At 49.0% G+C, this 12,018-nt stretch overlaps 1 protein-coding gene across 4 annotated transcripts in view; it reads right to left on the bottom strand.

Annotated features, from left to right (window-relative positions):
• The window catches only part of NTM (neurotrimin), a 1,092,588-nt gene extending 1,082,709 nt beyond the window's left edge, over positions 1-9,879 (bottom strand). Inside the window, exon 1 of one of the 4 annotated variants that reach the window (XM_008259092.5) lies at positions 9,345-9,879. In XM_008259092.5, coding sequence (XP_008257314.1) covers positions 9,345-9,426 — 82 coding nt within the window. In that variant the 5' untranslated portion in view covers positions 9,427-9,879. The remainder of the gene's footprint in view (positions 1-9,344) is intronic. The other 3 variants (XM_089314451.1, XM_089314446.1, XM_089314457.1) reach the window with 3 other exon arrangements.
• Between the last annotated feature and the right edge of the window lie 2,139 nt (positions 9,880-12,018).

Below are 12,018 nucleotides of genomic sequence, written 5' to 3'. Positions count from 1 at the left end.
CATGGCCCCTGAGTTATCCTCCCTTCCCCCTCACCCTTCTTCCACTCATAAACACTGAGCATCATATTGGTCCCGGGCACTGTGCTGAGTGTGCTACCAATGTAAAGGTTACTAAGGCAGTCCCTGCCCTCCTGGAGTTCATGGACTGCAAGGGAGAGAGAGTTGTAAGTAAGTAACTACATCAACCCCTGTGCTGCAAGCACTGAGAATAAAAGCAGATACGTATACACATACTGAGAAACAAAAAGGAGGGGAGGAAAGGGGCGGTCCCTTACCAAGGGATGGTGAGCCTTGGATCGTAAGCATTTTTGAGATAGGCTAGGGCTGGAGCATCCGCAGAGGGAAGGGCACACCTGAGATCTTTGGAGGAAGGACAGGAAAACATAAGGTGTTGGAATGCAGAGTGCAAAGGATTAGTAACACAGGCACCCGGGCCAGTCCCAGAGGAGTTGCCACACTTGCCAGAGAGCTGAGGCTGTTTTCCACTTAGAGCTGGAACAGAAGACGCCCCAGCCTGTAACATGCAGGGTTTCTCAGCACACGCAGGGAGAAGAAAACTTTAATAAGAATGCAGTAGTGAGAATAACTTTAAGAAAGAGTAATCAGCACCTCTTCTAGGGCTCACTATAGAGAAAATAGGAGGAAAATCTTGGGACATTTAGCTTCATGGAGAGAAGATTTAGGGGAGAAGGGGAGGGAATCACATTTCTGAATATTTGAAAAACAATCATGGTGCAGGGAAAGACAGTGTCTTGCTTAATTAGTAGAGTTAGTGGAAATCTCGACACTCTTAGATACTAGTTATTGAGCACTTACTATGTGCCAGGCAATATCCAAGTACTTGATTTCCACCTACTCATTTAATCATAACAGCCTTACAAGGTAAGTCCTATACTTACCTCCACTTTATTGAAAGGGAATGGAATCACAGAGGTAGATTCAATTTCCATGCATCTCAAAGTAAGAAGAGACACAGCCAGGATTTGGACCCAGAAAATCTGGCCCCGGAACCTGTATGTTATCACAAAGCTCCACACCTTGGACAAATAACTGGAGCTTACAAGAAGGCAGAAACTTCTCCTTCTCCTGCCTCTTTCCCCTTTCTCTCCATCCCATCTTCCTCTCTGGCCGAAAATCTGATGGTCAAATACAATGGACAGAGGAAAGTTCTCCACTACTGGGACAAGGGCCAGGGCTGCACTGCAGGTGCACTGTGAGGTGTCAGAGTTCAAGAAGAGAAATCAAGAGAGTACATCCTCTAAGTCTGCCATGGGCCTGGGCTGGAGGTGATTCTGGAGTGGGGGGTGGGGCGTCAGACACTGCAGGGTTACCCAGTGACTTGGCACGCACACGGCAGCTCTGTTTCCTGTGTCTCACACGCAGGGCAGGAACTGCATTGGCTTGGAGACTGGAGCCAGCATCATCACTGCCTAACAGGTGAAGCTACAGCATTGCTGGCAAGGTTCTGGGCATGAGTATGTTTTTATTGACCACGAGAAGGTGAGCAGTGGTGGCAAAGCGGCTGGTTAACTGCTTCCTAGGGAGGGAGAAAAGCGGCTAAATAGAAGAGAAATAGGCAATCCTTGCACTCCCAGATGGAGATTCCTCTAAGACCCACCATCGCTTAGCACACCCTGAATCTAGCTCAGATATACTAATTCTTGACCTTCATTCAAATGAGTCATTACCTTACCCAATTCCCCCAATGTAAAACACTACAACTAGTTAATCCATCCCTTCCATTTTAAGGGCAGATAAATAAATGCGTGCATATATGGACACACACTATTGCACATGCAATGCCATGTGTGCTGTTTGCACGCACACACGCCACCTGCACCTTCAGACTCTTGTTCATCCACTTGCAACTGCTTATAGTCTGAGCTGCCCGCAGGCAAAGGCTGGTTTCCAGTATTTTCTTGCAGCACCACTTCTTATCAATAACTGTATTCAGAAAAACGATTGGCAGAATTGCCAAATGCTGAATTTGGCATGAAGCTGGAAAATCTTAGCACCACGGCTTTATTTCAGAGAGAGAAACCGGAGGCACCTATAGGGCATGTGTCTTGCCAGGGTTGTAGAACATTTTCCGATGGCTTTGGAGGCAGAGTTCTCAACCTGGCTGCAGATGAGAACCTCTAGGAAAGCTCTTTAAAAACATCAACGAGAGGCCCCAGCACAAAGAGAGGCCCAGACGTTGGTATTTTTTATGAAGTTCCCTAAGCGATTCCACAGGACATCAAGTTTGGGGAGTACGGGCTTAGACACGGAGAATATTGCAAATGCATGCAGATCACTCCTAACCCTTGGAGACCCTTCTAACTTTTGAAATAAATCAAGGGATGCAGAGTCACTCTAGATTGCTGGACATGGAGAATCCGAGGTCTATAAGAGAGGTAAGGATAATCCCTACCGTCAAGATGGAAATTCAGATAGAAGCAGCCCTTCTGAAGCCTCTAGGCTTCCTCTGTAGTATGCTGGCTGGGCACTGGAGAAGCCATATCTACCCTGGGCAGAAATAGATAAACAAACAAATTGATAGATTAAAAGATGATGATGCGTAGCAGGGCAAGTACACAATGGGAGGCCCCAACCACGGTGCCAGACCAGAGGAGAACAAATAAACCCCTTCCATTACTGAAGCATGGGTAATATTCCAGGAACCCTAAATTAGGGTGTGATGATTGGGTAGCAAATAAAGGGGGCTCTCCAAGGAGAGGTTATCTGATCTGCCCTGAAATATGAATCCCTCCAGACTCATGCCTGAGGCAAATTCTTCCCTGGTCTTATCTAAAGTGTTCTCCCTTTATCTTCCTGGCCCTGGAGTTCTGTGCAGGAGGCAGAGCAGAAAGGAGACGTGTAGGTCAGATGAGGTGGCCGCAGCACTGTTAAAAATCAACCAATAACTCAATAGCACAAGACGATGACCATAAGGTCCATTAATTCCCACTGGATTCCACCGTGCTACACACACCTGAAGGCATATCAGACATAAACAATCCCTTCCTGGCAGAGGCAGCACTTCTGATGTATTACAGCACAAAGCCAGGGCGTGTGCCTCCTCTCCCAGTACCTCATCTCTGAACAAGGAGCGAGCACGGGCCATGTTCTTGCCATGGGTTGCACGAGACACCTGAATCTATGTCATTGCAGACTCCAGCTGGTGCTTCAACGTTGCAAAAACAAGTTGGCAAACCAAGCTGAACCTGGGAGATTGTACTAGGTCTTTGGTCCTATCTTTCTTCTGTTTTTAGTCACTGTTGTATTCCCAGCACCTCACAGGATGCACAGAACACAGTAGGGACTCAACACACAGTCCCTGGTGATTGAACCAGGCACAGCTACATCACCAGTTAGGCATTGTATTGGGGTTAGACGTCGGCAGGCGACACTTCCGGATGAGCAAAGGAAGCCGCCCTACAGGGTGAATGTGAAGGAGCAGGTTCAGTCTGATCACTGCAAAGGGCGATACTCACAGATGCTAAAAACACACACACGAACAAACAAAAATGATCCCCCCCAAAAATCAGATTTCTTAAGTTAAAATGTCCTCAGTAACAGACTGGAAGAGTATGTTTTCCAATATTTGATTTCTTAGCTTGACAGTCTCTCTTGAAATACTCTCTTCCCGGCGAGGAAAATGTGAATCTTTGTAGGTTTGTTTTGCAGTTTGCAAATGACTTACAGAGCCCTTTTGGCCGGGCTTCTGTTCTTTCTCTCGCAAATAAACCAAAGGCCTGTTTCTCTAAGGTGACTTAAGTGGGGGCTGTTCTGTGATCTCCCATCCCAAGTGTGGAAAGGGGAGAGGTAGAGGAGGAGGAAGCGGGAGAGAAACTGGCACAGGCAAAGTACAGCAGCTGAGAGAAGAAGCAAGAAGGAGGCAGAGGCAGATTGGATGCGGAAAATTAGAGTGTCAGGGATAGCGAGCAGCCGAGGACTCCGTAATCAATAGGATCCTGACACACTTATGAGGCCGTCTGAACTCACCCACGGTCCACTGCATCCCCCTCCCCCCCTCCCACCTGTCACCTGGGCTCCCTGGGAACCGGGAAGCAGCCTCTCCCCTCCTTCTCCTAGGCAGGCCTGCATGAAGCGGAGCAGCCCCTTCCAGCTTGACCTAGATCCGTCAACGGATCAATTATGTTTCCCAGGGAGGAGAAGGAAAAACGAAAGGAAGGAAGAAAAGGGGAAAGAGGAAAAGGGGAGGGGGCACAGAGGAAGGGGAGAAGGGGCGGAACGAGAGCAGGAGGAGAGGGGGAGGAGAGGGGACCATGGACCCTGATAGCCTTGAGTCTCAGCATTGATGGCAAGAGCCGGCTTACTCCAGAAGGTTGCATAAATAAATAAAAGCATACATACATAAAAGAAAATAGAACGCTCCCTGAGAAGTTACTGACCAAAATCACAGCGAAACCCAAGGCCAGAGTTCTCTCCCTGCCCCACCCCACCCCCACTTTTCCAATCCAGGTTGGAGCTATCTTCCTCCCACTCCCTGCCCCACTCTGACTCCCAACATCCTAGATGCTCTCAGCCTGTACTGCATGCATTGCCCCCCCGAGAGCCAAAGCTCCTGTAAAACATGGGTGGAAGGCGCACCCCCAGCGAGCTTCCCTGAAGCCCCTCCGGCCCTCCCCAGGGTACAACAACAGCATCCAAGCAGGGGAGCCAGAGGGACAACCACTATGGCGCCCTGGGACCCCATCCGACATGTGTGCCATTGACTACCTTATGTGTGCGTGCTTTCATTTTTTATGTTTAATTTGTTTTATTGAATTTCAAATGACTATAGACATAAAGTAAACATGTAACAAGCCAATAGAGCAGAAAGGAAGTAAACCGCCTAAATACAACCATCTCAGCATGGCGCTCCACTTAGCACCACATGTTTGGAGTGTTACAAGCATTAATGAGCCCTTACAACACCCAGGGGAGCTGCTCCCAGGCCTGGCGGGCAGGTGGGGAGACAGACTCACAGAGGGGAAGATTTTCCCTACAGAAAACATAGGCCAGTTTTAGATCCGATATACAGGGTCTTCACTGAGGTGTGCTGTGGCCACTATGGCTGGCTTGAAACCTAGAGGTCAAGGGTCTTGGGTGCTGGACATCTGGAGGACCCTGGTGAGGCTAACATAAAGCCATGCATATTTTTGTACCTACAGCATGTGTCAGTAGGGAGAAGCAGACTACACACCCCAACCCCCAAGAGCCATATTCCAGACCCACTGGTTCTACAGTGAGTGTGCCTCCACCCTGAACTGGACAGCAAGAGCATTGTGAATCTCTCCAGCCTACATGTCTTGCACACGACACAATTGCAGTCCCATGACAATTCACAAAATCTTCCACTTCTTGGAACATCGAGAGAGGTTATTTTATGCCAAGGGATAAACCGTGGCTAGAGCCAGCATTGGTTGGTTTGGTCCATTTGTGACAAGCAGACAGCACTAGCACTAACCACTATATCTCAGCCCTGCCAGGCCCCATACACGCAGGGAACAGGTGCCTAGGGACTGCTGGAAGGCAACCCAGATTGGAACATCTCACATGGAGAATCAAGAGAGATGCTTCAAAGACCCCAGCCAGGACTGCTCAGCGTATTCCAAGGCCAGCAGAGAAGCTGACGTGGAGAGAGCAGCAGTCGGGGCTGAGCATTCCAGCTGAAAAAAAAGGGGGTCCTTGGGCTTACACTTGGCTTCAAAAGAACCGTGAAAAGAAGACTCAGCAGCTGCTATTCCAAGAACGGCCTCCATGCTGCAAAGCCTGCTGGCCACAGCTGGCGCTGTTCAGGCCCCGGGGAGCTGACACTCTGAGGACCACCATTGCCCATGGGTCCTCTCCCAGGAGAAAGGACGGAGTGCAAGTGCTTTGTCGTCCCCTGCATACCTTGCACAAAACTTTTCCGGAGCTGCAGCTTGTAACATGACAGGTTCTACCTTTTGAAGCTCTTCTGTCCCCTGCTACACAGTTTCATCATTTACTATTATTTTTGGGAGAGCATGCTTCCAAGTGCACACAATGCTACGTATCAGGACCAAGGTCCTATCACCCCAAATCACTTTTTCCACTTTGCAAGTAAACACCATCACACTCTCATCTGCGCTCTCACGTCTCAGGACCACTGCTCAGCTTGGGCTGCTGCGGGCACCTGCGTGTTTGCTGGGAGTGGCAGGAACTCAGCCGGGCTTTCACCCTGAATGGGACTGCGTACTTGGCTCCGAGCAAAGGTGAATGCGCTCTTGGCTGAATCATCTTCCCCTCTACTCTGCACCATCCAGGTCTCCAGTGGGCGGAGAAGTTGCGGTGGGATGGGAGGGGGTGCGAGAAAAATGAAGGTGAGAGAGGAATCCCACTCATCAGAAGGTGTTGAAAGGAACGACAATCCTTCGAAGGAGAAATGGTCGGTTTCTAGAAAGAGAAAGCAGCAACACACCAGCCATTTCTTCCAGAGCCTCTCTGTGGCAGAAGGTGGGCGGTGTGCTGAAAAGGACACAGCCTGCTGCAGCCTCCCGGCACCAGAGGGGCCTCTGGTTAATCAACCTGGTGCACCTTAGGGCTAGAGCCCCAGGGAGCTAATCACCCCTCCTGCCCACCTGTCACTAATCACTGCTGATTCCCTTGGCAACTCCCTCCCCTCTAAGCCGGATCATGGTTGCTGCTGGTTTGGGTTGGGCTCTGGGGTGGGGGTGGGGGGATGCGAGGAGAGGGTCAGGGAGGGGACCATCCCCTGCACCTTGCACCAGACACCTTTTCAAGAGGCAGGGAACACGGGAAGCAGGAGCCTGGGAAGAGCCAGCTTAAAACAAAAACAGAGAAGAAAAAATTGCCTTGAAATGTGTACTGCATTCTAAGTAGTCCCACTAGGTCAATGCAATAGGGCTGGATTATTGCAGGCAAGACCTGGGCTGCCTCAGTAATTCTGGAAGTTTGATAAGAGATGGCTACCAGACTCCAGTTTCCTTGCCCTGAAAGCAAAAACAAACAACAACAACAACAACAAAGATGTCACATTCCTGATGGCCAACAGGCCTGGGGTGTGGGAGTCCTAAGAATTCATTTTGCCTTAAAAGCGGAGGTGGGGGGAAGGGGCTTGTCTGTTAGGATGCCTTGGAGCCTATACCAGAGCCGACTGGAAGCAGACAGCACAGGCAAGTCCTTGGGAAACTCAGGACTTGGTAGATCATGGAAAGGTGTGTGGCATCTCCGACGCCACCCCCCACCCCAAAATCGGCACGAGACGGCAACATTAGACTTCACCGTGCAAAAACTGGCACCGGCACTTTCTGCTCATCTATTCAGGGACGATTCAAAGTATGAACAAATATTATGCTTCCCTGCATTTATTTCTGATGAAAAAGAAATCACGCATGCTAATTTATATGTAAATTCAGTATGGCCCTGGGGCTCCTGGCGTGCAGCCAGTGGGGTTGTTGATGGTGGAAACTGGGCCCTTGTCTCCAGGTTTGACTTTTCAGAGAGCAGAGACGCAGATCTCAGGACAGATGGAAATTATGGAGGACTCGGGACCTTCCCTCCCGCTCCCTTGGGCCACCCTCTCACTCCATCCCTTGCCCTGTGATTTTCCATTTCTGCTGTTAGCAGGACGGAAGCCGTTTCCTCAAAAGTACCTGGTCCTGGACTCAGTTTCCCCGCTGATTGTGTGAGGCTCTGATCCCACTGCTTGGGGTCCTGTGTGCCCAGAACAAGCAGGGGTACACATGGACACCCACATGCACACACAAGCACACATAGGCACCTACACATACATTGTTGCTGTTCCAGATTACATAAGAGGTGTGAACCAAGGCTGCCTCCGAGTTGACTCCTAAGGCTCCTATGCCCACCAGTGCCTTCACTGATCAGAGACGAGGGATCCTGAGCCCGGGGGCCCCTCTGGGGCTGGGTGCAGCGGGCGACGTCACAGACAGCCCTGCAAGATCCAGCATTCTAGACTTTTCCTTGTCCCCAACATGAATCCCACCTGTGCCCCCTTTGCTTTCCTCCATGAGTCCCAGTCCAGGGTGTACACACATTTGATTCTCTTCAGGCCAGTCCCTCTGCCTACCTCCTGTGGATCTGCACCAGAGCCATTGCAGTCCCCAAAGCCTGACCCCAGCGTGGGGTCAGCAGGAGGAAGCATTGCATATTGCAGTGGGAGAAGAGAATGGGGCGGGTGGGGCTCCCATCTTTTTTTACTCCATCAGACCCAACTTCCCTCTAGAAATACAACTGCATAGGATGGAGCCTCACCCATCTCCTCCTGCGGAGCCCAACTGGACCACCCAGGGAAAGTTTCACTGCCTGTCTGCATCCCATTGAGTTCAGGTGTCTTTAATGTGGAGGAGGCAAGCTAGTGCCCCCCACCCACCCACCCAAAAACACAGGGTAGATGAGAACGAGTAGGTAAACGGCGAACTCTACTGATGAGATGAACGTGACGGCTGGGACGGGGTGTGGGGCTGGCTACATGGTGTAGCAAGCTGACTGAAGGTGGAGACAGACTCCCGATCCAGCCGAACACAGCACAGCGCACACCAAAGTGCGCACTTGGCCAGAGAGCAAGACCGGCCCTCCACTGCAGCCCCGGCTTGGATGCCCAGCTGAGAAACACACAGAAAATTAGCAATTCCACTCTTCTTGCCTGTCTCCTTTCAACTTAGAAAAGCTTCCCCCATATTCAGAGCCCCATGCTCCCGCCCACTTTATCTGCTCCTTATCCACAGCCCCCTCAACCCCTGCCACAAACACACCCCCTAAGCACATTGCAAACTAACACAGTCCTCTGTCCGCAGCCGCTGATGCAAATTGATTCAGCCCTTGAAGCCGGATCGCTGAGGATCGCTGACCGGAGCCTCACAGGAGGCACCTGATTATTTCCAGCGTGCATTTTTCCAATTTGCTCCTTTTAAAAGCGTTGCAAGTTCACTGGCCGATATTTAAAGTTTCCTCCTGCCATTTCTTGCCAGTCGCATAAGCAACACAGTCACAACCCCGCTGCCCTCGGCATCGGTAATTTTCCCCCGGCTTACATGTGTGCTCTGCTGTGTATGTGTGCATAAAGCCAGGGAGCCCAGCACACCACCAGGGACCCGACAGCAGTGCCAGACACATTTTACTTATGCATATCCAGTCCCCCCCACCCCGCCCCGTGCCGGTGGCAGCCAGAATCGAATCAATATTCTCACAGCCTGGTCGGGAGAATGAAGTCCCAGCCATGCTGTTGAAACGCTCTCTCCCCTCCACCTGCTAGCCGCGCAGCAGAGCTGGCTCAGGGAGTCTACGAATCCTAGCAAGCACACGGTCCAATTCCCGGGTCTACCGTAGGCAAATCAATAGCAAGCACTTACCTTGGAAGAGACACAGAGCAGCCAGCCCCGTGAAGATTGCCCAAGAGACAGAATTGTGCATTTTTGCCTGGATGGTTTTCATGATTTTTTTTCTTCTTCTTTTTCTTCTTTTTTGTCAGGTTCAGGATTTTTTTTTCTTCTTCCTTTCTTTCCTAATAGACTGCCTGGAGCTCGAGCTTGTGCACAGAGATTTAAATCCACTGTTTCGCTGAAGGACACGAGAAAGCCGACGGTGTGAGAGAGTATGACTTCTCCGTAATTACCTCCACTCATACTCTGGCACCGAGACACATTGTACAATCTGGCCCTGGACAGCCCTCCTACAAGCTGCAATCATTGGTTCTAATCCAAGGATTGACAGAGCTACAACACACGCGCGCGCGGGCACACACACACACTCTCAGGAATCATTTACTGGGCAAATCAGGCTAGCTGATTAAAGAGACAGGAGCCTGGAGAGAGGGAATGATAAATGCCACTTTGCCCCTTCTATATTACTTCCATTTTTTAAGCTGACAGTCTCAGAGCCCCAAGCATCGGAAAATCCCTCTCCCCTGGCATTCGACAGCCTTCTGACCCCCACAGACTTCCTTTGCACTGGAAAAATCCTACAGCCAGCACTGGCTTGCGGGACATTTTAAAGGGACATTTCTATGCAAAGTGAAACTTGTAAGAGAGTGTCCAAATTTATCCTTGGGGACCTACTGTCCCCTCTGATGGAAATATTCCTCAGTGACAGGTTTTTTTTTTTCTCCTTCTCTCTCTCTCTCTCATCAACCTTTCCACTTAGTTGCTTTGAATATAATAAATAACTTTCTATTTTCTTCTCTTGTTTCTGAATGCCTATATCACTTCTCTTTTCCTTTCTCTCACGCGTTTCCAAAGTTGGGCACAGGTGTATGATACCATGGGAAGGAAAGACTGGAGTGGAAGTAGTCTGAATATGGAAAACCTGTTCCCAGAGAGAGCAAGGGGTGAGTCCAACTACATATGCTAATGAGAATTACATGAGTGTTTGTGGTGAGCACTGCAGCAAGAGAGATTTAAGCTAGACCTGCGGAAGGACTTCCTGAGTGCAGTCTTTGTGTATAATTAGAAAATGTCCTCTGAGGGTTGCTTTGCATTCATCTCCTTGGTGATAGGTAAGAATAAAAGCCAGACAGAAATAATCAAATGACTTCTTGAGAGATCTAATTTTAATGCCTAGGAAGTTGATGATTCTGATTTTTGCCTGCCTCTTGTAAGAATCAGGATATACCATGGGAACAAAAATTTTGGAACGGTGTTGCTCTCTACACAAAATCCCCACTCTGCTTCAGCACAAATTTTTGAAATGTCCTTCCTGATATCCACAGCTAATCCCTATACTTATTTGTAACTCCCACACAGCTTTCATTGTATTGAGGGCATTCCCAAAAGATCATGGGAAGTGGAATTAAAAGATAAATTTATTTATTGTGGTGCAAAAACAAAAAAAAAAAAGCATGTTGAAACCCATGCATGCAATGGGTCTTCCAAAAGTTCATGAAAAATGCATGGTAGGAAAATATTATGCATGGATTTCAACATTTTTGCACTAAAAGAAACTTATCATTTAATTCCATTTTCTACGAGCTCTTTGAAGTGCCCTAGTGTGGTCTCAACCTGCACAGCACAAAGTCTTCGTTGTCTGTTTGTGTTTGTGGGCCCGGATGAGAGGAAGACAGCACTGCCATCTTGCATAAGTCTGGAGCTGCGCCCTTGTCCTTGTGCTGGGTGTGAATGAGGACACCAGTTGGGGCCCTGGGGCCGGGGGACCTGGGTCCCAGGTCTCAGAGCCACATACATTGGGGGACCACGGGCAGCTCGTGTCACCTCTTTGCACCTTAGCCTCTCATCTGTACAGCTGGAGAACTGGAATCATTTCTAAGGCCCCTTTCAATTTTAAAGGTGTTTTATGTTAACTGGTGGTTTTTTTGCCTCCTGCCATTAAATTCTAATTCACATGTCCATCAAAATGTCCTTGATACTGTGAGCTCCCAATGGACAAGAATTTTATCTATAGATGAGTCTTTTTGTGCAGTGTTCAGCATAGTGACACGTGTAATTAAATGCTTTGGGACGACTGTGACAGCAGGTGATAACGGTGCTGTACAGAAGGAAGCCGGACTTCCTTTCTTTTCATTTTGCGTCTCTCCAGAATGATGATAAGGACCTTGGGTCATTTCTAAGTCTTAAGTCCTAACCTGGACAGGCAGAGGTATTAACATTTGTAAATTTCCTCACCCTAAACTACAGCATTTCCAGCATTGCGAGTGTTTAGTAAGCTCCTCTGTGGGTGAGAACAATGAATCAATCAGCATTGTGAATATTTACTGAGCTTTTGCTAAGCGTCGGGCACGATAGTCCAGGTTTTGAATTGTTTCTTTTTTCTCATTAAACCCTCACAGCCTGGGATTTAGTGCTATCATCATCCCCATTATATAGCTGATAACACTGAGGCTCACAGCCAAGCAACTGTCAAGGAGTGGAGTCAAAGTTTGAGGGGTCAACATTGTGGCACAGCGGGTAAAGCTGCCGCCAGCAACCCTGGCATCCTATACAGGTGCTGGTTCAAGTCCCAGCTGCTCCACTTTTTTATAATATTTATTTATTTATTTATTTGAAAGTCAGTGTTATACAGAGAGAGAAGGAG

Source organism: Oryctolagus cuniculus, chromosome 1 (assembly GCF_051225735.1).
Source record: "Oryctolagus cuniculus isolate XC-2025 breed Fujian yellow rabbit chromosome 1, ASM5122573v1, whole genome shotgun sequence".
Classification (NCBI taxonomy): domain Eukaryota; kingdom Metazoa; phylum Chordata; class Mammalia; order Lagomorpha; family Leporidae; genus Oryctolagus; species Oryctolagus cuniculus.
Note: the sequence above shows the minus strand (reverse complement) of the source record. Positions and strands in the feature narration are given on the sequence as shown.